The 26,097-nt window shown below is 41.2% G+C and overlaps 1 protein-coding gene across 1 annotated transcript in view; it reads left to right on the top strand.

Moving 5' to 3' along the window:
- The window catches only part of CCDC141 (coiled-coil domain containing 141), a gene marked incomplete at both ends in the record, with an annotated part of 162,870 nt that overhangs the window by 100,645 nt on the left and 36,128 nt on the right, over positions 1-26,097 (top strand). The window contains 3 exons of the mRNA XM_080928184.1: positions 14,621-14,762; positions 16,166-16,285; positions 19,400-19,591. Coding sequence (XP_080784310.1) covers positions 14,621-14,762; positions 16,166-16,285; positions 19,400-19,591 — 454 coding nt within the window. The remainder of the gene's footprint in view (positions 1-14,620; positions 14,763-16,165; positions 16,286-19,399; positions 19,592-26,097) is intronic.

The raw sequence follows: 26,097 nt of genomic DNA, 5'->3' as shown, positions 1-26,097 counted from the left end.
CGGAAAACACTATCCTTTATAAAGTACCATGGAGTTAACGATCACTTCTATTGTGTACCTGATCCATCATTGTCTCTGTTTTGCAGATTAGAACTTGAGGCACAAGAGGCTCAACAACTTGTTCCAAAGCAGCAGGAGGTGGAGGACTAGGGTTGCTTGTCTGAATCATTCTGTTAGATTGCTAACTTTCTGTCTCTCTCCTCTTGCGATTCAACTCCCATTGATCACAAGGAGCCTGGTTGCTTTGAGGCCATGGGTTCATTTATTCTAGTAAGCTCAAAGGGAATTCCATCTCTGTCTGGCTTTAGCACGGGCTCCATTTTCTCTGTACTTTACTTTGGTTTGTTTAAAAAAAAAAAAAGTGTTGACTATGCAGAAAATGGCTGTGACCTCAAAGCTAGACAAAGATATATAAGCCTGTCTCAGGATGGTGAGAACCCACCGGTATCCTTTCAAGAAGGCACACACTGAGTATACATCTCTAGGAGACAGGATTCAGGGGCTGTGGTGCACAGCACATCAGAGAATTCACAGACACAACTCTGAACTGAGCACAGAGTAGGCAGAGGCAGGATGAAGTTAATAAAATTGGAGGGAACCACAGGGAAGAGTGTCTTCAAGCCAAGATGACCAGAACGAGCACCTACTATGTAACACCCTGTATCCCTTCCTGATTCTCACATCCACCCTTTTTTGGGGTGCACACCTTTAATCCCAGCACCCACAAGGCAGAGACAGGCAGATCTCTGTGAATTTTGAGGCCATCCTGGTCTACAGAGCAAGTTCCAGAATAGCCAAAGCTACACAGAGAAACCTGGCCTGGATGCTACCCCCTCTCTTAATGACGTTTGATGATATATTTAGGTGGTGAATGTCAGATACTGAAGTTTGGGAAGTTACAAAGTTGAGTTCTTATGACAGTTTGAAAGTAGCTGCTGTTCAAATATCCCGAGTCTATAATAAGCTGTTCTTTCAGATGTTGGGTAAACAGCCACATTGCAGTCTCAGCCTGCTAACACTTAACAATGAAGGCTAATGGCTTTCTTTTTTTTTTTTTTTCTTAGTTCTGAAGCTCCTAGTATAGAATGCATCACAAAACTTAGATTGCATTAAAGGCGTATCTATCAATTACTGTTCACAAACTATCTAATGCAAATTTACTTGATGGTGGTGGTGGTGGTGGTGGTGAAGTTGCCTAAATCCTGTTGTGGGTAAAAAAGAGTCAGTTGTGGGAAGAGCAGAATCAGCAGAGGGAGGAGGCCTTGAAAGGTCAAAAACCTTGCCCTGCATGGTTGAAGAGGAGTTCTCTTAGCTCAGGGGGTTTAGGAAGAAAAGATAGAGAAGAAGGTGCGTGCAGACACACTTATGAATGGGGACTTCACCCTATGGCTAGTGGTCAGAGTAATGCCATCCTGAAGGAAACCTCTGCATTTGCCTCGAGTAGAGAAAGGTTTAAGGGCAAACATGTCAGGGGACAACATAAACCCACATGAAAGTGAGTTTTGTGAAGGTCCTGTAATGATAGAGTTGTAAGTAGTAAACACAGACCACAAGTTGAGTGCATGGCCTAATACTAAGTATGTTCTGGGGGTGAGGGAGATATAGAGGGCAAACTTACTAGAATGAGGTGCACAGCAATTACCTATATACTTTCCAAAGGAGCTCAAATATGCAAATTTACCCTTTTACCTCTTTATCTCTTGCTGTGCCATTTTGTCCAAGCCTATGGCATAAGAAACTTCCTTTTGAATATTGCCTCCATGTGACTCGTGTTTCTCTCTTTGCCTCTTGCTGTAAGAAGGCTGTGGGAGTCTGTCAGTCTGTCTGGCAGACTGTCCTTCATGGCTGCTGCTCTCTTGTTATGTTCACCTTCGTTTTCATTCATTGATCTTTCTTAGTGGGAGTAACTGATATCCCCATTTCTAGTATTTCTATTTAATTTTTTTGGGATCATTTTTGTTTCATTTCTGAGTATTTTTTGCCTTTCTTCCTTGAATTATTTTTTGAGAATTTCTTGCACGAGTGCTTTACCTACGTCACATTCGCCCCATGTTCCTCCCTTGCCCCCCACCACTGCTTTTTAAATTCATGACCACTTCTTCTATATTATTATTGTTACGTGTATAGACACACACATGCACACATATATGTACACATCCAGATAGACATACATATAAACATCACCCTGAAGACTCTGCTCAGTCTTATTTACATGTAAGCTCACATGCTACATGTTCACATGTGTACACAGTACAAGTGGCCTACCACTTGGGACTGGGTAGCCCATGAGGGGGCTTCTCCCTGAGGAAAGCACATTGGCTTTCTCTGGGAAGTCACTGACTGCCAACAGCTCTTCACGTGGGGGGGCCTTGTGTGTTACTGCCCTGTCATTTTGAGAGTTGGTTTTCCCTTTGCCTCTCTTGCCTTCAGGGATGTTTATCTTCCTGCCCCTTCCCTCATTTGAGCTGCAGTGCATTTCTCTGCTGCTGGCCTTGCCTTGCCTTACCCATCTGGAAAATGGCTCCACTTCCCCCTGGTGGAATGGCATTGTCTCTTTGGCATTTGGCTGCTTTGCTCTCTCCTCATGGCCTCTTGTTCCTTCCCAGCTTTATAATGATTTCTTCTGGGATTCTCGCCACCTCCGGTCCAGACTCAGGCTTCGGAGTTAGATGAAGGTCACTTGACTGCTGGTTACAGTGCTTTTCAGTTTTCTTTATAAAGAGAACTCTATGTCTGAGCTCACGCAGAATCCCAGCTATGACGTTATTCTCACGGGACACATGTTGATCCCCACAGTTTTATAATGATGAATCCTTCATCCATTGGTGCCAAACCTCAGGACCCTGTGACTTGCTTACTTCTTTCTTATTTTCTAGGCATTTATTATTATATATGTACGAATGTGTGCGTGTACGTGTGTTCTATGGTTTTTGGAGAGAAAGTGTCTATATATATATATGGCAAATCAGCAGGAATGAGCATACCTTTAACACTTGCAGTACAAACGGTGCTTTTTCCAAGCAAAGATAAAGAGGAGACACAGTGCTTGTCTCCTCCAAAATGAAGACTGTTTTGGGACACAAACAAGAAAGGACACACTGTTCAGGTCTCTGTTAAAAGGAGCAGCAAGCTAAAGATAGGAGTATCTCTCCCTTCCCCCATCTTCCAAGTGTCACTTGCCATAAACAGAGGAAACTTCCGGTCAGCCGATCCCTTCTGCTGAGACGGAGTAAGCTGTCAAGTGCTCACCATCTGGTCCAGCTCCTAATCCAGATGGGCTGCCAATAGTAATTTATGGAGGGGTTGAAAGCAACTCGTCATACTCCGGCATGAATCATTAGAATGCATTAACTTTGGGATTGGCTCCCCCTCCGCCAGCCTCTGCTTCGACAGACACAAAGACGGGGTGACTGCACCCCTACAATAAACAGATCCGTTCATTTGGGAAGCAAAAGTCAATATGTCTTTCCTTTCTGAATTAAAACAAAAGAACAAAACAAAACAAAAAAATCCATTTATCCCCTTCTCCCTTTAGTTGACTTAATAATGACTACATGCCCCCATGGTGGGAGCTTCTACCAAATGTCCGAAGACGTCTCCATCTGACACATCTGAACATCTGTGATACTGGACTGCCAGCGTCAACATCAGGGATAATCTGACATGCCTTATGCTCACACTCCTGACAGGCACCAACAAATCCTCTCTCACAGAGGAAATCCAAAGGTCAATCAGTGTTCCCAGTACAATCCGGAGTCACAGATCGTTAGCCCAGCGGCCATCTTTTTCCTCTTCCCCAGCGGATGTGCACAGACAGTGTGCTTTAGAATGGAAACAGAGTAACGGGGCACCATAGTTGGCTTCATTCAGATCCCTTCTAGCCACACTCAATCCGAGCTCCACCATTAGTGGAGTGCAGCTGTAATGTGATAATACTTGCTCCTTGTGAACGATGAAATTCTTTTCATTTATCTTCAACTCACGTGAGAATGACTAGGAAATTGGGGAATCATAGTTTGTCCCTTGTTCGAGTCATTTACTATGAAGGTGCTGGAAAATGCTATCTGGGTTTTAAGGGACTGGGAATAAGAGTCTGGAATCAGCATGGAAGGTTCTAAATGAAAAAACAATGGTGGCCTCTGGGCTGCTGTAACCTCAGATCAGGGTCTCATTAAGGAAACCTAATGTGGGGGAGGGGAAGGGCGGTTATGGTCATGGGGTTAGGAATGGGCCAGGTACTGTCATTATATTCCTACTGGGAATGAGAAATAGAAGAGATTAGCATCCAATCAGAGGGATGCCATCTTTTGAGGACCGGGAGAGGAAGGAAAAGGGACTGGCTTGGGTAAGCAAGGCAGTCAGGAACTTCTCCAGCCAAGGACTGAATCTATGCAGCAGACAGGAGTGGGGCAGGGTAGGTAGTAACCCTCATGGGAACCAGGGGACTCAGAGTGTCCTCAGAAAGCTGTGTTAGAGGAGAGGCGTGCACATTGAAGCAAACTATTTGTGTGAAAATAGTTTAAACTCAACTGCAAGCGCCAACACGCAGGAGAAGAAACCAGGTGTCCTTAAGGGCCTAAAGAGTCTGCAAGTGGCCCAAAGTACAGCCATTTATCCGCAGGCCATACATACTATTACTGTGAAAATTAAGAAATTCTGGCTTCAGAATATCTTAGTTTGTATTTTTTTCTGAGAATTGTATATGTTGTATATTTAATTTTGGTCTTTTCCTTTGCCGTCATTACTGTCTCTCGTCTTCCTTATTCCCTAACTGAAACTCCTTTTCCCCGCGAGCCTCTCCTGTACTTTGAATTTTTATGGCCTGCTGAATATTATCACTGCTGCTTGTGTGAATATTAGTAGGGAATGATTACTGAAGCCATGGGCCACTTATCAAAGGCTATACCACTGAAGAAATGATAATATCTTACCCAGAACCTCATAACTACCCATAATCCCTCAGTTCCTTGCCTGAAAAAAATGGTGAGGGCCAAGTTTTTTCCCATTATTTATTTATTTATTTATTTATTTATCTATCTATCTATCTATCTATTTATTCATTCATTCACTTTATATCCAAATTGCTGCTCCCCTTCTTGGTATACCCTTGATCCCTCCCCCAACCTTCCCCTTCTCCTCTGAGAAGGAAGAGCCCCCCTCCCAGGTATCTCCCCACACCTGCACATCATGTCTCGGTGAGGCTAGGCCCACTCTCTCCGCTGAGGCCAGACGAGGCAGCCCATCTAGAACGTATTGCACAGACTGGCAGCCGCTTTAGGGCTAGCCTCTGTCGAAGTTGTTCAGGACTTGCATCAAGACTAAGCTGCACATCTGTGACATTTGCATGGGGGACGCCTAGGCCCCACCTGTGCATACTCTTTGGTTCATAGATGAGTCTCTGAGATCTCCCAAGGGTCCAGGGTAGTTGACTCTGTTGGTCCTCCTATGGAGTTCCTATCCCCTGCGGGGGCCCCCATCCTTTCCCCAATATTCCTGTAAGTCCCCAAGCTCCACCCACTGTCTGGCTGTGTTTGCACGTGTCTGAGTCAGCGGCTGGATGGAGCCTCTCAGAGGACAGCCTTGCTAGACTCCTGTCTGCAAGTATAAGAGTGTCATTAATAGCGCCAGGGATTCTTATGTAGGATGCATGCAGGTAAAGACAGCCACATGGAGTTTATGAGTGCAACAGTTATTCCAGGCCCTAAAGACCTGCTTTACACCCTTCTCCACCTCCGTCTCTTACCTTCCTTATACCCCATCTATCTTCTTTGAGCTGGTGTCCCTCCAAGGCTCTCCACCATTTATTCATTGTACTTTGACCTCTTAAGAACTTTTGCATGAACTACTTACTGCCCACTGCAAAAGGCAGCCTCTGAGCAGCACTAGTCTATGAATTTAAACATAAGTATTTAGAATACAGTTTGACGCCGTGTCCTTTCAACAAGGTTGAAAGGTTAGGTTCTCCTTCTGGAGTCTGTGACCTCCCCAGTCAGAAAGTGGTTGCTTGCTAACATAATAGTCACATCAGGGTTATACCAGCACATCCTGACATTTTTTAATATGGCTACTAGGCTTAAATTTATGTGTTCCTTTTTCCTTAAACATCAATCAGACAATATTTTATTGAACTTTAGAATGACATTAATCAGTCTAGAGATGTGCTGCTTGTCTCTAATGTCATATCTCTGGCAACCCATATACCAGCAGTGGCAGTGTGTGCCTGTAATCTCAGTACTCGGGGCATAGACCATAGGAGGATTAAGAGTTCAAGGTCCCCAGGCTACAGGGAAAGATTGAGGCCAGGCTCAGAGAGCTGAGACTCTGTCTCAAACTTTAAAAAAAAAAAAAAGTATTAACCTTCTGTTATTATAAGACCATGTGCTCAGGGCTACAAGGATTAGGGAGTGAGTAGGGCACCAGGCCTCACCCTTAAAGAATTTGTGGCACAATAGATATAGTGCCTGATAAGAAACAAATACATCTTTTAGGTGATTGAAAAACAACATCAGAAACAGACAGATCCTGTTTTACTAGTTTTGATTTCTCAAAATTAAAACTGTGGTTTTGCAAAGGTGATTTTTTTTTCTGAAGAAATGCTTGATTTTTGGTCTTGTTTTCTTATTTTGTGTTCTCTGTGCTGGAAGGACCTTCAGATATGCAATTTGAACAAGGTATTACATCCCTCTAGTGGCCATTTTCCAGACAACAGGCAGACATAGTTTTTATCCAGAGAAAACAACCAATTTCAAAAGAGCTTGCCAACCAGGTTCTATCTGATTGCAAGTCAGCAGCAGTCAATAAGAGAACACCAGGAGGAAAATATCTCATTATGATTTATGTCACATGTTCCACACTCAGAAAAAGTGCAAAAAGATTGGGGGAAAAATAATTGACTGTAAGATCAGATTCCCAGGTTCAAATCTTGCTTCGGCCATTCCGTGACTGAGCACATTAGTGAAAGGAAAAGAAAATTAAAGTGGAGAGCAATTGAGGAAGACACTCAGTGTGGACCTTCAGCCTCCACGTGTGTGTTCACCTGTACACACCTTGCAACACACATGCGCACACACACATACATATACATACACATACAAACACATACATGAACAAACATGAACACACACAGGCATACACAGGCAGACAAACATGTACACGCACAAACATGCACACACATGCACACACACAAACATGCACATATATGCACACAACACACACATGTGTGCACACACACAAACATACACACAAAGCTAGCTGAGAACCAAAGAGTAGTGTGAATAGTGTTTTTTGGACTTACTGAATGACTGACCACTGCTGTCCCCTGGGACAAAATTTATAGTTGTCCTCCAGTTTCTATCTTGGAGGTGTTTATTCTAAGTGTGATCAGTAACAAATGTCTAACTAGTGGATGCAGGATGCATGCTGGGCTTGGGGATGAGGAGCCGCAGGTGACTCGGAAGAACTGAGCATATCCTTCATCTTGGCTGACACAGCTCTTTCTACAAGTTCTATATTACAAGTTTTAGTGATAACTTGCGAATTTCCATGGTGTTTCCTGCTACTTCCTACCGTCCCTTCTCTTTCTGAGTCTACCCGTCCACCTCCCCACCCCCCCCCCTTTACCCTTTTCTCCGTGCCTTTCCCATGGTGCTACACTACCACGTTATCTTTCTCATTCTAGATTTCAATATTTTTTTATCAAAGAACTTTATTTTAAAAAACAAAGATAAATGTACAAATTTTAAGCATTTTTGAATAAAAGTATACGAATACATTTTTGTCATTGCTTGGCTTTGTTTTTAAAGGTTTGATAGTGTGCATTAAGATCTTACTAGTTACAATGAGCATAAAGTACATGAAAAACAGGATGTAACCTGGAATTAGTCCAAGTATCCTTGGTGTGTAAGGAGTAAACATAATGTTTTTTTTTTCTTTTTTTTTTTCTCTTGAACTTCACATAGTCTGTGACTTGTTTCTGGGGTATTCAGAGCTTTCTGGGGTGTTCAGAGCTTTCAGGGGTCAGTATCCAATTATCAGTGACTGCATATTATGTCTGTTCTTTTGTGACTGGGTTACCTCACTCAGGATGATATTCTCTAGATGCATACATTTTCTTGAGAATTTCATAAAGTCATTGTTTCTAATAGCTGAGTAGTACTCCATTGCATAAATATACCACAGTTTTTGTATCCATTCATCTACCGAAGGACATCTGGGTTCTTTCCAGCTTCTGGCTATTATAAATAGGGCTGCTATGAACATTATGGCACACGTCTTTGTTGTATGTTGGAGCATCTCTGGGGTAAATGCCCAGAAATGGAATAACTGGGTCTTCAGGTAGTACTATGTCCAATTTTCTGAGGAACTGCCAGACTGATTTCCAGAGTGGTTGTACCAGTTTACAACCCCACCAACAGTGGAGAAGTGTTCCTCTTTCTCCACAACCTCGCCAGCATCTGCTGTCATCTGAATTTTTTATCTTGGCCAATCTGACTGGTGTGAGGTGGAATTTCAAGGTCGTTTTGATTTGCATTTCCCTGATGGCTAATGATGTTGAGCACTTCCTTAGATGCTTCTCAGCCATTCAATATTCCTCAATTGAGAACGTTTTGTTTAGTTCTCTACCCCATTTTTAATAGGGTTGTTTGATTCTCTGGTGTCTAACTTCTTGAGTTCTTTGTATACCTTGGATATTAGGCCTCTATCTGATGTGGGGTTGGTAAAGATCTTCTCCCATTCTGTTGGCTGCCATTTTGTTTTCTTGACCGTGTCCTTAGTGTCCTTACAGAAACTTTGCAATCTCATGAAGTTCCATTTATCAATCTTTGACCTTAGAGCACGAGCCATTGGTGTGCTGTTCAGGAAATTTTCTCCTGTGCCTATGTGTTCTAAGGTTTTCTCTACTTTCTCATCAAATAGTTTCAGTGTACCTGGTTTAATGTGGAGATCTTTGATCCACTTGCACTTGAGCTTTGTACAAGGAGATAAGAAAGGGTCTATTTTCATTCTTCTGCATGCTGAGTGTCAGTTGGACCAACACCATTTGTTGAATAGGCTGTCCTTTTTCCATTGAATGTTTACAGGTCCTTTGTCAAAAATCACGTGACCATATATGTGAGAGCTCATTTCTGGATCTTCTATTCTATTCCATTGATCCACATGCCTATTTCTGTACCAGGACCATGCAGTTTTTAGCACAATTGCCTTGTAATATAGCTTGAGGTCAGGTATAGTGATTCCTGCAGATGTTTTCTTGTTGTTGAGGATGGATTTCCCTATTCTAGGTCTTTTGTTATTCCAGATGAAATTACACACTGCTCTTTCGAACTCAAGAATTGGGTTGGTATTTTGATGGGGATTGCATTGAATCTGTAGATTGCTTTTGGTAAGATGGCCATTTTAACAATGTTGATCCTTCCAATAGATGAGCATGGGAGATCTTTCAATTTTCTGAGATCTTCCTCGATTTCCTTCTTTAGAGGTTTAAAGTTCTTGTCATATAGGTCCTTCGCTTGCTTAGTTAGAGTCACACCAAGGTATTTCATATTTTTTGTGATTATTGTGAAGGGTATCTTTTCCCTAATTTCTTTCTCCACATGTTTGTTCATTGAGTAGAGGAAGGCTACTGATTTGTTTGAGTTAATTTTGTATCCAGCCACTTTGCTGAACTTGTTTATCAGCTAGCTGTAGAAGTTCTCTGGTGGAATTTGTGGGGTCACTTAAGTACACTATCATGTCATCTGAAATAGTGATGTTTTTACTTCTTCCTTTCGAATTTGTATCCCTTTGATTTCCTTTTGCTATCTAATTGCTCCATCCAGGACTTCCAGTACTATGTTGAATAGGTAGGGGGAGAGTGGGCAGCCTTGTCGAGTCTCTGATTTTAATGGGATTGCTTCAAGTTTCCCACCGTTGAGTTTGATGTTGGCTGTTGGTTTGCTGTATATTGCTTTTATTATGTTTAGGTATGAGCCTTGAATTCCTGTTCTTTCCAAGACTTTTAACATGAAGGGGTGTTGAATTTTGTCAAATGCTTTCTCAGCATCTAGTGAGATGACCATGTGGTTTTTTTCTTTGAGTTTGTTTATAGGGTGGATTACATTGATGGATTTCTATATATTAAATCATCCCTGCATCCCAGGGATGAAGCCTACTTGATCATGGTGAATGATTGTTTTGATGTGTTCTTGGATTTGGTTTGCAAGGATTTTGTTGAGTATTTTTCTATCAATGTTCATAAGTGAGATAGGTCTGAAGATCTCTTTCCTTGTAGGGTCTTTGTGTGGTTTAGGAATGAGGGTTATTGTAGCCTCAAAAAATGAGTTAGGTAGTGTTCCATCTGATTCTATTTTGGGGAATAGTTTGGAGAATATTGGTATTAGGTCGTCAATAAATGTCTGATAAAATTCTGCACTGAACCCATCTAGACCTGGGCTTTTTTTGGTTGGGAGGCTTTTGATGACTGCTTCTATTTCTTTAGGTGTTATGGGATTATTTAGATGGTTTACCTGGTCCTGGTTTAACTTTAGTATCTTGTATATGTCTAGGAATTCATTCATTTCCTCCAGATTTTCCAGCTTTGTTGAGTATAGGCTTTTGTAGTAGGATCTGATGATTTCTTGAATTTCCTCAGTTTCAGTTGTTATTTCTCCACTTTCCTTTCTGATTTTGTTAATTTGTATACTCTCTCTTTGCCCTCTAGTTAGTCTGGCTAAGGGTTTATCAATCTTGTTAATTTTCTCAAAGAACCAGTTCTTGGTTTTGTTGATTCTTTGAATGGTTCTTTTTGTTTCTATTTGGTCTATTTCTGCCCTAAGTTTGATTATTTCTTGCTGTCTACTCCTCTTGGGTGTATCTGCTTCCTTTTGTTCTAGAGCTTGCAGCTGTGCTGTCAAGTTGCTGGTATATGCTCTCTCCAGTTTCTTTTTGGAAGCACTCAGAGCTATGAGTTTTCCTCTCAGTACTACTTTCATTGCATCCCATAGGTTTGGGTATGTTGTGTTTTCATTTTCATTGAATTCTAGAAAATCCTTAATTTCTTTCTTTATTTCTTCTTTGACCCGGCTATCATTTAATAGAGCATTGTTTAGTTTCCATGTGTATATGGGCTTTTTGTTGTCTTTGTTGTTATTAAAGACCAGCCTTAGACCATGGTGATCTGAGAGGATGCATAGGAGTATTTCAATCTTCTTATATCTATTGAGGCTTGTTTTATGACCAATTATGTGGTCAATTTTCGAGAAGGTGCCGTGAGGTACTGAGAAGAAGGTTTATTCTTTTGTTTTTGGATGATATGTTCTGTAGATATTTGTTACTCCAGTTAGTTCATAATCTCTGCTAGTTTTACAGTGTCCTTGTTGAGTTTTTGTTTCCATGATCTGTCCATTGGTGAAAGTAGGGTATTGAGGTCTCCCACTATTATTGTGTGGGGCCCAATGTATTTTTTGAGCTTTAGTAGGGATTCTTTTATGAATACGGGTGCTTTTGTATTTGGAGCATATATGTTAAGGATTGAGAGTTTCTCCTGACAAATTTCCCCTGTAATGAGTAAAAAGTGTCCTTCCTTATCTTTTTTGATAACTTTTGGTTGAAAATCTACTTTATTCAATATTAGAATGGCCACTCCAGCTTGCTTCTTTGGGCCATTTGCTTGGAAGGTCTTTTCCCAACCTTTTACTCTGAGATAGTGTCTGTCTTTTTCTCTGAGATGAGTTTCCCGTATGCAGCAAAATGCTGGGTTTTGTTTATGTATCCAGTCTGATAGCCTATATCTTTTTATTGGGGAATTGAGTTCATTTATGTTAAAAGATATCAAGGAATAGTGGTTGATGTTTACTGCTATTTTTGCTTTTGGAGGTTGAATTGTGCCTGTGTGTCTTTCTTCTTTTGGTTTTATTGCTCAGGAGTTTTCTTGTTTTTATTAGGATGTAGTTCCCCTCGTTGTATTGGGTTTTCCACCTATAACTTGTTGTAGTACTGGATTTGTGGTCAGATATTGTGTAAATTTAGTTTTGTCTTGGAATATCTTAGTCTCTCCATCTATGATGATTGAGAGTTTTGCCCGGTATAGCAGCTTTGGCTGGCACCTGTGCTCTCTTAGGGTCTGCATGATGTCTGTCCAGGCTCTTCTAGCTTTCATAGTCTCTGTTGAGAAATCGGGTGTGATTCTGATTGGTCTGCCTTTATATGTTACATGACCTTTTCCCCTTACTGCTTTTAGTATTCTTTCTTTGCTTTGGGCACTTGGTGTTTTGACTATTATATGTCGGGAGGAATTTCTTTTCTGGTCCAACCTATTTGGAGTTCTGAAGGTTTCTTTTATGCTCATGGTCATCTCATTCTTAAGGGTAGGGAAGTTTTCTTCTACAATTTTGTTGAAGATATTTACTGTGCCTCTTGGTTTATATTCTTCTCCCTCTTCTATTCCTATTATCCTTAGGTTTGTTCTTCTCATTGTGTACTGGATCTCCTGGACATTTTGGGTTAGGAGCTTTTTGGTTTTTGCATCTTCTGTGGCTGTTTTGTCTATGTTTTCAATGTTGTCTTCAGCCCACAAGATTCTCTCTTCCATCTCTTGTAATCTGTTGGAAATGCTTGCATCTGTGAATCCTGATTTCTTTTTTAGGTTTTCTACCTCTAGGGTTGTCTCTTTTAGTGTTTTCTTTATTGTGTCCATTTCCGTTTTAAATTCCTTCTTCCATTCCTTCATCTCTTTGGTTCTGTTTTCCTCTAGTTCTTTGAGTTCTTGAAGTGTTTTTCTTGTTTCCTCTTTAAAAGCTTCTAATTCTTTATGCTTTTCCTCCTGTTCTTGTTTAAGGATCTCTATCATCATCTTGAGGTATGAGTTTGGGTCTGAGTCTTCTTTTTCTGGAGTGTTTGGCATTCTGCTGTTTGCTGTGATGAGAGAGCTGGGTTCTGGTGTTGTCAGGTAGTCTTGGTTTCCCTGGGGTACATTCTTTCGCTTTCCTCTTGCCATCTTGTTGTCTGTGTTTATACGTCGTCTTGTTGTCAGTGATTGGTTCTCGCCTCTCCCTTGTACCTGGCCTGTGGCCTGTGTTCCTGGATCTCTGCTGTTCCTGGTGGCAGATGGTCTGAGCAGCACAATGCCAGGTTACTGGTTCCCTGAATAAAGCAGGGGGGCGCACTTTCCGCGTGCTCGGCAGAGGTTCCTCTGCACCCCAGCTACTCGGAACAACTTCTCACCAGGCCTGTGCCCCTGGATCTCCCACATTTCAATATTCTATAGAAAACTTGGAACATATTGCTCAGAGGACAACTGGACTTTAAAGACCTTTTCAGTACAGTACACTTTCATCTAAATTCTAGTCAAAATAACTCATATTGCCAGGATCTGGCTTTTACAAAATGTGTGGGTTTTTGTCAGTATGAATTGATTCTAAAACTCCCCTGGTGTTTTTATTATTTTCTCCACTGATTGTAAGTACCGAGGTATAAAACTAATTGTTCTAAATGTGCCTGGAATATTGTGTACCAGGAACAATATTTCTCATATTGGGTTCATGTCATATTTCACAATTATTCTTGTCTGGGACCCTTGACTACCCCAGGCACATTCAAGTGTGACTCTCTTTGGAAGCATTTTTATAACCATTCTAGTGACATTACTGTACCCCTAGGTCTTTTTTGATCTTGTTCTCATTTCATAACTAATTTATTTTTATTGACTCATGAATTAATTATTTGCGGTCAAATTCCTGAAATCTGTACCTAGATCTAAGATCTTAAAAAAAGAAAAAGAAAGAAAAAAAGAAAGAAACTAAAATAACTCTCAGGATAATTAAAGAGTTGCCATGATAACTTTTGCTAGTAGTTGGAGGAAAATGGATGGAGGGAAATGAAAGACTTAGGTGTCTAAAGCAGTAGGCAAGGTCCTGTGTTCATTTTGCTGTGTCTCCTCTTGCATTGTGAAATCTTGGAGATGGTTAGGAAGCCTGTGACTGTTTCCACAGATGGGGGCAGTTGGAGTTCAACTCAAAGCTGGTTTGAAAGGCACGTCCTTTTATGAACCCCTATGTCACCTTCATCTCATGAGATCAACACAGGTTATAAAAATGAGAATGTGAAGATAAAATTTGGAAAAGCCTATCTGATACCTAATTGCTAGTGATAACTAGGTATTTATCTAGCGAATATAGCCTTGAGCATTCATAACCACTGAGAGCAAAATATATAAATATTTTACCCTATTGGGTTAGCGAACGCTTTGTTAATTGGCCAATTCACATTCCTATTCAAAGAGCATCTTGGAATAAATGAAGCTTTTAAATGACATCCCTAGGGAAACTTGGTAAACATACTGTGCCTTCTACCATAGATTCTCCAAGTATCTTAGAGAAATATTAAAAAGTAAACCTTTAGAAATGAATAGACCTGCCACAGAAGCCATGATCCATCCTTCCCTCAGGACCAACGGACTTAAAGGAACATACTGGCTTTGCCGCCTGCTGTACCAGTATAATTTCCAGGATCTCAAAGCAGTTGCTTGTATCTTGTACCAACTCATTCTGCCCACAAAAAGGAGAGATCTGTTTTCAGATGTTTCCTCTAGTTGGAGCGTCTAAGTCAAGGTCACGTGAGCTAACCACTGGCTTGTCCCATTCAGGTCTCATGTGACGGGAATCCACGATGTGATGGGATGCATCCAGAAGCGAGTGGATCGCCTCAGTGAACAGTGTACGGCGCACAAGGAATTTGCCCTTAAGAAACAGCAACTAGCAAGGTCAATGGACGACTACCTAAGGAAGGTATAAAAGACTATACATACCTTTTATTTGGTGTTCATGGATCGTGTGCCAACTGTGTGCACCATGGGAGAGGGCGGGACCTGTCTCCTTAGACTTCCTCTATATTCCATAGTAGGTCTTATAATTGGGTGAACAGTAGTTGTAATTCACTATTGTTCAGCAACCACCTCTGTCCCGGGTTGCCAATAATAAATGTCTAATGTCGTCCGACATTCCTGAAAGTGTATATGTATATGTGTATGTGTATATGATGTATATATGGTTGTATACTCTCCATAATTCTCTGTTAACCACATGCACTGAAAGGGCGGGGCTTGTATGACTGAGCAGAGTCACATGCTAGTTGTCATTACAATGGGACAACTGAACAAAAGGATTTCAGATACACAGTTATTAACAATTTTGGGTTTTGTTTTTCTGGGGAGGAAAAAAAAAACTCTGCTGTCATCATCATATAGATTGAATAAAGCCAGTGCAAGGGATGCAGTCATTCATGTCAAAGCCCTCACAGGGAAAATCCTCTCTGCAGAGAGATCAGCAGCTTTCTGTGGAGACCTTTTGCTTCCTGTCCACTGAAGACACAGTGGGAGGGAATGGTGTTGTAGACACTGGGTCTCAAATGTTCAGCCATCTTTTATTTTTTCGATGTAACCTGCTCATATACTGGAACATATAGGAGCAGAATTAACAGACTTCATAGGACCTGGCATTAAATAACCTCCCTGTTAGGTTGCCTTCCCTCTGGTATTGACCCGGTAGCTTGTGACCGTGAGCTGTATCTCATTGCTGGGTCCAGGGAGAGTCTGAGCACGGGAACCGCTGCAGTGTTGCCTTCTCTACCACTTAAGAGTCAAGCTAATTTGGTGATTGTGAACACAGCAGGAGTTTAAACAATGGTTGCTTCTTATCCTGTGGCCTACTTAGCTGTGGAGAGGGAGGGTGTGTACTCTACAGAGAGCAAGGGTTGAAGGAAATAACTCGAGTGGAATGAAGCCCTTCCTGGGTCACTTTAGCCACTGGTTCTTGTGAACAAAAGATCAAATCACAATTCCCTCAGTGAAAGGATTCAGTGGGTCCCTGCTCTCACTACCATCAGCCAGGGCGTTGCCCAGAGCTCCTCAAAGGGGTGCTTGCTTAGGTGTGCCAGAAAATTGGTCTCATTCAGCATACAGATGAATTCATCTCTGCTAATGTTAGCAAGTGCTCTTCTAAAGTTACCATCCTCTGTAGGTAAGATAGAAAAGCTCTCCATGGGAATGTGGGGATGACAGATTGTAGTCATTGCTGTTAATGAGGGAATACACTCATAATTTACCATAATTTATCTGAAGTGTGGCATCAACAAAATATTGAAATAATAGGTATACATTTTTAAGACTATAATATATTCTCTGTTTCCCAAGGTGGAAACGTCAATTCAGGAAATCAGTCCAATTCTTGCTACCCCACTGGATGTCGGTTCCAGCCCTTCTGAATCAGAGAAGATTTTAAATAAATATCTGGATTTGGATCTCCAAGCCAAGGTAAAAGAAAGTTATTTTTAGGACCATGCTGTAGTAAATAATTGTTTAAAAACAACTTCCAAAGTTATGAAGCTTAATCCCAGCTCCCTTAAGAGCTACAATTCTAAGTTAATACAGATAATGACATGAAAATCACATACAGTTATGTGTGTCTAAGTTTTATGTGTATTTGTGTGTTCGCTTATTAGCATATTCATACTCGTTGCGACTATGGCTTTTGGGTATTGGTTCTCTGCCTGAGGACAGACTCGGGTGTTAGCAACATTTTTGAGGCACCAGACTAGGCAGGAAAGCACTCTTCTAAGACTGTGACTTTTTACAAGAATGAAGTCACACAGAATTTCCAGAAACAACGTCCGTCACTCCTGCCAGAGCAATACTTCTCACCCTTCCTAGGACTGTGGCTCTTCAACACAGCTCCTCATGACACGGTGACCCTTAACCATAAAATTGTCATTTTGCTGTTATGAATAGTAATGTGAATGTCTGATATGCAGGGTGTCTTTAGGTAACCCCCAAAGGGGTTGTGCCCCACAGGTAGAGAACTTCTGCACTAGAGGTTCCAAACCTACACTGTCTCCCTGCCCCATAGAATTTAAAGTTGAGTGCCTCCCCTGCCCCCCATCACCATCATCAGCAAGAAAAGCCCTGATTCTTGGGTTTCCACAGAAGACCCTCACTCAACACAGCCCCTCACTGCAGACGGGCACTGGTTTTCCTTTCCTTCTTACTAGAATAGAATTTAGAGGGGAAAAAAAGTCTTCACTTTAAATGTTTACTCTATGTCTGAAGGCATTCTTTCTTTAAATTTTAGAAGCATGAGAGAGCTCAGGGGAGAAGCCCCTGCTCCTCTTTGATTCTGCAGTGTGTTGTCACAAAGCGGGGCTAGCAAACTTCGATTCAGTGCAATTAGTGGGCTTCCTGGAAAGCATATTAAACACATCGCTTCTGCAGAGGATGAGAGCACACACATTCTAATTCTGCTCGGTTCCTCCCTTTCTCTCAGGAAGTCTTACAGGGCTCTCTTTCTTTGGCTCTCAGTCATGTATCCCTCGGTGATGAGGATACATTCTGAGAAATGTGTGGTTACATGATTTGGCTCTTGTTCTGTGAACATCACAGGGTGCACTTACACAGACACAGGCAGTCGCTAGACATCGTTCCTTGATGGCACAGAGAAATGTAAACCCCACGTATGAAGAGGCTGCTGCCAGCACAGGCATGTCTATTCTCTCTCAGTACATTTTTCATATGTGTAGAAGAATACTCCGACAATAAAAACAGCACCCAGCAAATATATGGACCAGTAACGTAGTTCATTAGGAAGCATTATGCATTGCACATAATTACATGTGCTACACTTTTATATGGCTGGCAATAATAATTCTGTTTATACACCGTCAGAATAGATGTGCAGATAATGTATTAAAAGGGATCAGAAAGACCAGCTCTCCCTAAGGGCAACTAACTAGGAGTCAAGCACTGCTAAATACTATTAAAAATGCTAATGCTAAGACAGGTCTTTATTGTAAGCACCTTTTCATGTTTGCTTTCCCCACAAATAAGCTAAGCTGTTGGGGACCCAGCTAGTTTGAGCTTTTGATTGACATCTGTCAGACTCTTCTTTGTGTCCTATTACCATGAACGGGGCTGTTAGCATAATAATTCCTCTTACTGGCTACTGGCTAAACTGTCCTAGTGGAATCTTGGCTTTGAGCACTTCATGGATGCCTTAAAGAAACTAGATATGGCTACAAGGAGTACAGCAATCAAGACTGTGGCTGAGACCACAGACTTCTACTTCTAGAGGTCTTGAGGTGGGGGTGGGGAGGTGGTAGGGTGGAGGAAGTAAGAGATGGGGGGAGTGGGGGTGGGAGGAGTGAGGGAAGTGGGGGGTGGGGGTTGCATAGCAGATATCCTTCATATCAGATCACATTGTAATTTGTAACAGTAGAAAAATTACAGTTAGGAAGTAGCCACATGAATAATTTTATGGCTGGGGAGGGGGGGTCACCACACCATTAGAAACTGTATTAAAGGGTCTCCGCATTAGGAAGGTAGTGAACTACTCCTCTAGACACTCCTTCTCTAGCCTGTGCCATTGGCAGTAATGAGCCATGCCCTCCTAATGGCCCTGCCCAGAGCTCCCCCAAAGGACTCCTTACCCACCCCACCTCCCAGTGGCTCTGAGTCTGGTAATAGCTATTCTCACCCAGGTCTGAGAGGAAGAGTAGGACTCCGCCTCCACACAGAGCTTATGAAGGTGCACCTGCAGGAGGCCTGTGGGCGGTGCTCATCTAAAGCTTGTGGTTGGTAGAACAGGAAAGCCCACCTATGCAGGCTGTCCCTGAGAGACGGAATAAAAATCTAAGCACCAGACTGCCATGTCTCTTCTCTGCCTGTACAAGGTTGTACATTGCTATTGGGAGTCTGAGGGGTTTCTCCCCGTCGTGATATCCCCGTTTGCAACAGTAGGGCACGAGAAATTCCTCTCCCAAATAATATCTTAGTTTACTTGTGGTCTGTATCATGGGTAGAGCAGGCTGAATAATGGGCAGCTAAGATGCCTAGATTTAGAGAGTGCCCAGCGGCTGAGAGCCTCATGCCTGGAGCTAAGGCCTGCATGGCACCAATGGCAGAATCCTGGGGTTGCTAAGAAAAGTCTGAGAAGCCAAGGGGCAGAGAAACTCTCCAAGCTGGAGCTGAGAGTTCAAGAATCATAAGCGAGGCTTGCTAGACGTGTTCAAGAGTTCTACCATGGACCAAGGAGCCTGGCATCCCAGCACAACACATCTCAGGAGCTGCAAACTGCTCACTGGGTTTTGAGTCTCTATGTCCGCAGAGGTGCTATGCCTCTACCTTAAGCACTAGAACAAAAGACCTTCAGCTTTGGACAGAGCCGAGGAAGGGCTGGAGATGGTTTTTCAGTTTCATGTGCCTTTGCTCCCTGTTCCTCGTTGGAATTCTGAAAGCTGTGCCTTTCTTTGATTGGGGGAAATTCTCAGTACAAGTTCAATTAATATCCGCAATAGATGGATGAGCCGAAGGGTAATGGAATGTGAATGCTCACGATTCCCCTGCCAGCTCCCGACCCCTTGTGCTTTGCTTTCCTAGGAGACGGCACATGCATTAGAAGCAGCTGCAAAAATCATGACAGAGAAAAATGAACTTGAACTCGATGACGTGGCGTGGCTTCCTTCCAAAGTGAAATGGCTAGGAGAGGAGTTAGACATGCTTGGCCAAAGCATCAGCTACAGGTCACAGGTCCTGCAGACCTACCTGGCGTTTCGAAAGTCATCCGAGGAGGTATGGCGCAGTGTTGTCCTGCTTCAGCAAGATGGTGTCTGTCTGTCTGCTTTCTGTGTTATAAAAAATTCCACCCAAGTGGAGAGACTGTGTCTCTGCCAGTGCCTGTGCACTTACAGACCCTTTGCACCATCCCAAACCTCAGAGTAATCTTACCTAGAAAAAATATAAATCGGTGTGTATAAATAATTTATCATAACATGTTCTACATCTTTATACCTATCTGAAATAAAGAAAAATTATGAAAATATTCATCATTTAGACTATAGATCCCTTTGAATACTAAGAGTAGTAGAATAATGGAATACTTTTGTTTAAAATATTTATTGTTGTTGTTGTGTGTGAGTGTGGAGTAGACATGAGTGCAGTACCCACAGAAGCAAGAGGAGGCTGTCAGTACTCTGTGGATTTGGGGTTACAGGAGATTGTGAGCTGCCCAATATGGAAAATGAACACCAGACTCAGATCCTCTGGAAGAGCAGTAAATGCTCTTGACTGCTGAGCCATCTTTCTAGCACCAAAGTATGGTGTTGACATAAATATAGTAATGGTGGTAACCTTTTACCTTGTTCTTAGGCTGGCACCTGTGGGACCACATGGCACTGCAGGGTGTCTCTAATTTAGTGGCTCCATGCCACCTCTAGGAACTCAGACATGGTTCACTCCACCCACCCCTGAGTGTTGTGTTCACTCACTTTCCTCCTCTGCCCTGTATAAAATGACTCCATAATCATCAACTTATCAAACAGGTTTGTATGTTAAATTCTCAATCAATAATCCCTCTACATAATAAGCTTACAACCAGTTGACAAAGATATAAGCTGCCCACCCAGATAAGATAACTTGACCCATAAAAACCGTTAGAAATAATCATAACAACCTTATCAATCTAGAGAAACACCCAGGTCTGCTTTCATCTTGCTTCCTCCATGAATCTCCTGCCTCCCTCCTCCTCTTCTGCTTTTCCAGACTTTTCCCTGCCCCACTCTCTTTTGTCCAATCATGTATCATCTTGACATCAACCTACATATCACTCTTTCTGATTACTTAAAAACAAATAAACAAACAAACAAAAAAGCTTTTTCTCTCAACTGTAAGCTGTGCACAACTATTATCACTTGAAAATATTCTAAATGGCTATGTTTTCTCAAAGTTAATTAGCTTGGGTAGGCTGTAAAACTAAATTAGTCTTCAACTCCATCAGAAATCTGAGAGTGGCCAAATATCTAAAAACATAGGAAGGCTAACATGGCTTCCAAAACTGAGAGAGGTTGTAGAGACAAACCTCCACTAGCAGTCCCCTATTAGCAACATGGGAAAGCAAGTCTTCAGCCTTCTGGCCCAGGATCAGCTAACAAACCTTTGAAATGTAGAAATCATGAAGGGCTCAGCAAAAATTATCAGTCAACTATTCTGCATAATGTGTCCCTTTCTAGACAGTATTAGTGTATAGCAGTTTCTGCCCAGTGGCTGCCTAGCCACAAAGTATACCTCATCTGGAAGTATAGATGATCAATATCTTTGTTTAAACTACCAAAGGGGAACTGTAAGGAGCAGGTATGTCTCAACAAAAGATAAATAACATTAAATGCCATCATTTATGGATTTTTGATGTTTTTGAAAGCATTTAACTACAAAAAACATTTCTGAACTGTTAAAAGTTGATTACTCTTGGCCATTTATAATTGAAATATCTCAAAAACACCCTTTTAATTTACTCAGAATCATGAGTTTGCTATCTGGCCCTAAACTAGTATTATTTAATTAACTAAAAACAGTGTATAATAGCAGTTATAAGACTGGGTCTAAGCCTTGCATTCCCAAATGTATTGTATAGGTACAATACCTCTATGAAAACAGTAATACTAATGTCAATTTTAAATCAATAAGAAATTATACCACTGAAAACCTTAAATCTGTATTAAGTAAATTCTATACTACTGTAAAATTTATAGCTTCAACTTTGTATCAATTAGAAAGACTTCTACCAGTGTAAGATATAGCTTAGTTGCAAAATGAAGATTATGGCTGTACAAATCAATCTAATTCCTCCCTGTTAAATTATGACCATTTCTAAATTACTCATAAAAACAACCTTAGAATAACCACCTTCACCCCCCAAAGACCAGGGAATTGAGGCAAAGACTCTTTATAGCTTCTTCATGGTGGATATATGGGCATTGAGAATCTAGAAGCGGGGAGGAGAAAAAGAAGCTGAGGAAGCCTCAAGAAGGAAGGCTACGCCAACAATTGTTGTAGTCGCTGATGTCAGGAATTTAAGCAGGCCAGTTTAGCATTCTGATGATGAGCTTCACTGTAGTTGTACATTCTGTGATGTGTGTGTGTGTGTGTGTGTGTGTGTGTGTGTGTGTGTGTGTGTGTGTCTCAAAAGATAATATTTTAGTATCCAGATATATTTTAGTTTGATCCTCTTGAATTTAGTTTTTCAGGCAGTTTCCTTCTATCAAATCTGATCCATGGAACTCTGAAAGGCATGTAAAGCCAAATCACACCTTTTAAAAACACAAATACAAAACCTTTCTCCCAAAGTAGCATGTTGGCAACTAGAATATCTTGTATTTTGTTTTTTTCTCTCAGAGAAATAATAAAATCACAAAACTCAGCATCATACCCATTTTGAAAATTAAAACAATATAAAACAAACAAACTGAAAAACTGTATGATCTTATTCTTAGGCCTCTAATAATCTGTCATGTCAAGGAATCAACTCAAATTCCCATGGATCCCACATTAAAAGAATATGAGTCTCCTGTTGTGGTAATTTTAAAATAACCACAAACCCCCACTAGCTGGCATCTGATGAGCCACATGGCCTTATTGGGGTAATTCATAAAACAAACTAACACATTTTATCAATTTCAATCTCAATAGGTACAACTTGTAAAGCCAGGATTTTAGCCCCAAGTATTTTGATCTGTCCAGCTCTTTCAATCTGGAGTGTCAGATCTTCATTTATCAATAACTTCCCTAACATATACCTGTATTCACTCTGCCTGATGTATAGACTTCTATTTTAATAACATTCTTAACTTGCAAATATCACTACTTTCTACTTGGAGTCTCTGACTAATTTACTCTATCTTAATTCAGAACCTTGGGTGAACTCTGTACTCTCTTCTTCTAACTAAACAAACAAACAAACTTGACTTGATCATTAAATCTTTATACCATTTTCAAAACAAAACAAAACAAAAACCCAGACTTTTAAAATACATTTCCCAAACAATTCTGTCAAAGAATCAAACAGCTTCTAATCTCTCAATCTGTGTTAGCCTGCCTTCTCACTGCAGCATGATGGCAGAAGCTGGGTTTGTGTATCTTTTGTTTAAGGCTCTCAAGCTTGAGACATTACATGACTCAGCATGGCGCTGGCCCCTTCTTTCTTAGAAAATAAAACTTTTTCTCTAACTCTTAGGTTGAAGCCTTAACTTGTTAGTGGATTCTTGACTAACACGTTGGTTTGCCACCTGTTGTGGTAAATATTATAATGGTGGTAACCTTTTATCTTGCAGTTGGGCCAGCACCTGTGAGGCTACATGGCACTGTATCTTTAACTTAGGGGCTCCATGCTGCCTCTGAGAACTCAGGCATGGTTCACTCCACCCACCCCTGAGTGTTGTGTTCACTCACTTTCCTCCACTTCCTGATATAAACATGACTCCACAATCATTAACTTATCAAACACATTTATATGTTAAATTCTCAATCCACAAACCCTCTACTCAATAAGCTTACAACCAGTTGACAAAGATATAAGCTGCCCACCCAGATAAGATAACTTGACCCATAGAAACCCTTCCAACTTACTGATATATATTCACTTATCTACCCCATGAGTCCTGGAAAGTAATCTAGTCCTAACAAGCCCTGATCAGTAAGTCTCTCCCTGTGTAGTCTATTTCCTTTGAAATCTGGCTCTCTGCCCCTCTATCATTTTCTTGCCCTTCGTTATAAACTCTTGGAATGGTAAGATGACTTTTTTTTACCTGCTCATCCTTCATAGACTTCCTCCAGCTGCAATTGTCATCCCTGTCACATGTCACCTCTCCTTGGCATTAAGCATCTCTTGTGAGATACCTATCATGAGAAAGTCAACTAGTGTGTTTTCATTCCTCATCCTGCTCAAGTTAACCCAACTCCCTACTCTCCTTTCCTTTGGTGTTTATGAACATTATTGAAGTATGCTTTATTAACATAAAATTTACTTAAGTTTCGGTGCAGTGATGTTTACTGTATTTATTGAATTATACAACCATTAAAGCATGCCAGTTTGAGTACTGTCCCAATGTTTTAAAAATGATTTATTAATTTTTATTTTTATGTGCATTTGTGTTTTGCCTGCACGTACGCCTGTGTGAGGATGTCAAATCACTTGGAGCTGAATTACAGACAGTTGTGAGCTGTCATGTGGGTGCTGCGAATTGAACTTGGGTCCTCTGGAAAAATCTTAACCACTAAGTCAACTCTCTGGTCACCCAACTTTCTGTTAAATCCTTACTGGACATTTTAGTCACCACTGAGTTCAGTATCTTCTCTAGTCTGTCTCTCAATGAGCACTTCTTTGTGCCCCAGGCCTTTAATTCCTGATTTCATTGTGTTCCTATGATTCTGTGTCCTGGTTACCTAGTATTATCCATTTACAGGTGTGGGAAATTGAGACTTGGAAGAATTTGACATGCATTGTTGGGCAGCTTCTGTCCTCCTTCCCTTTCCTCTTTCAAAGGCCACATGTCCTTGTATCTACTGGGACAACCACAGAGGTTTCTGCATAGCTTTCTCCAAATTTTCTCAGGTGTTTACCAGTCCAAGTCCTCATCACTTGCTCACCATTGGCAACATCAAACTAATGAGTCTGTGTCATGATTCTGTTGGCTACAGTAGAAAGCAAGGTGCAACAGTCTGCCCAGCCGTATCCCATACAACGATCTTCCTGGACCCCTTTGCCCATCAGCTGATGAATCTGAATTTCATTCACGCCTTCAGCATGCATTTCCTGGATGCCTGTGACTCCACACTTTGCACCAGTTCCTTCCATCCAAGACCTCCTTTTGCTCTCACCCTAGAAAGGGACAGACCAAATATCACCTGCTGGAAAGATTTTCTACATTTACTTCATGTAGAGCTATTGTCATTCCCCTCCTTGTCCCGAGTACATTGTCTGCTTGTCTGTACACAGGCATGTCTTATCGGCCTTTTCCCCACAGAGCTAACTTTGGTTTCTAAGGAAGTAAATAATTCTTTGTAGGGGAATCTCAGGATCCTCCATGGGAAGGGCATCCTTTTATGTGGTTCACTAAAGATAAATAGAAGAAGAAAATTAAGGAAAAGATGCTGTGCACTTAGGAAATGGGCATCAACTGAATGAGTAGAATATGGGAATCAGGATAGATCCTCTCTGGCTCTGAGAGCTAAACCAGGCTGGCTTTACTTCATTTCAACTAAGAATGCTCTTGAAACCTTCAAAGTATGGTGACTATTGCTTGAAATCTCATACTGTGTTTCCATGGCTTTTATAACTTATAAGTTCCATGAGTCTTGTCATATTAGTCATTAAATATTTTTCAAATGCATATAAATCAGTTCCAAATGCTTTCTGCTAATTCTATATCACCCCCATTACTTGTTAATCTATAGTTACACATTTGATTGTATATTAGCTCTGCTCAGGAGAGTAATTTAAAATAATTGAGTACTGCTAATACTGGTTAACAAATGCTTAAATGTAGTTCTAGGGAGCCAAAGTAGTATGTCTTAATAAGATTAGCCAGTGAAGGTTTTTAATATTAATGCTTACCAAGAAAATTTGTCATTATTTGTACCCTTTTATTATGATTCACCATGATTAAAATTAAATTGTACAGTAGAATGCCCAGCCACAACTAGGTGTATACTTCATCCAACCCCCACCAAAGCAAAGAGGGTGAGCAGAGACTATAAGAGCCAGGGTCAGGGAGAACTTCAGGAAAACAGTGTCCTCTAGACATGACAGGAGCACTCTACTTGTAAATTCACAGGAGCTGGAGTTACGTGCATAAAATCAAGCCAATCATTGTTCTATCATGGAAGGTGAGGAAGGGCTCTAACTGAAGAGCCATCGATAGTTAATGGCTACTGGGTCGGGGGAAAGTCAGTTTTATTTTTATTTGATATCATATTATATCATACTAGATTATATCTATGTATGGGTGTTTTACTTGCATGTGTGCCTGTGTGCCTCATGCATGCCTGGTGTCTGTGAGGTCAGAAGAGAGTATCAGTTCCCCTAGAACTGGAGTTACAGATGGTTGTGAGTCATCACGTGAGTAGTGGGAATTGAACCTGAGTCCTCTGAAAGAGCAGCCATTGTTCTACATCCCTGAGGTAGTTTGCTTTAAGGGGTGACCTCTGGTAGGTTAACTCTGCTCCTGTGGATGGTACCACGCCTGTGGGTATATATGGGCAACACAAATTGAATTCTGTAGGTTATAGTCATAAAACAAAGAGAA

Source organism: Micromys minutus (genome assembly GCF_963924665.1).
Source record: "Micromys minutus genome assembly, chromosome: 13".
Classification (NCBI taxonomy): Eukaryota; Metazoa; Chordata; class Mammalia; order Rodentia; family Muridae; genus Micromys; species Micromys minutus.
Note: the sequence above shows the minus strand (reverse complement) of the source record. Positions and strands in the feature narration are given on the sequence as shown.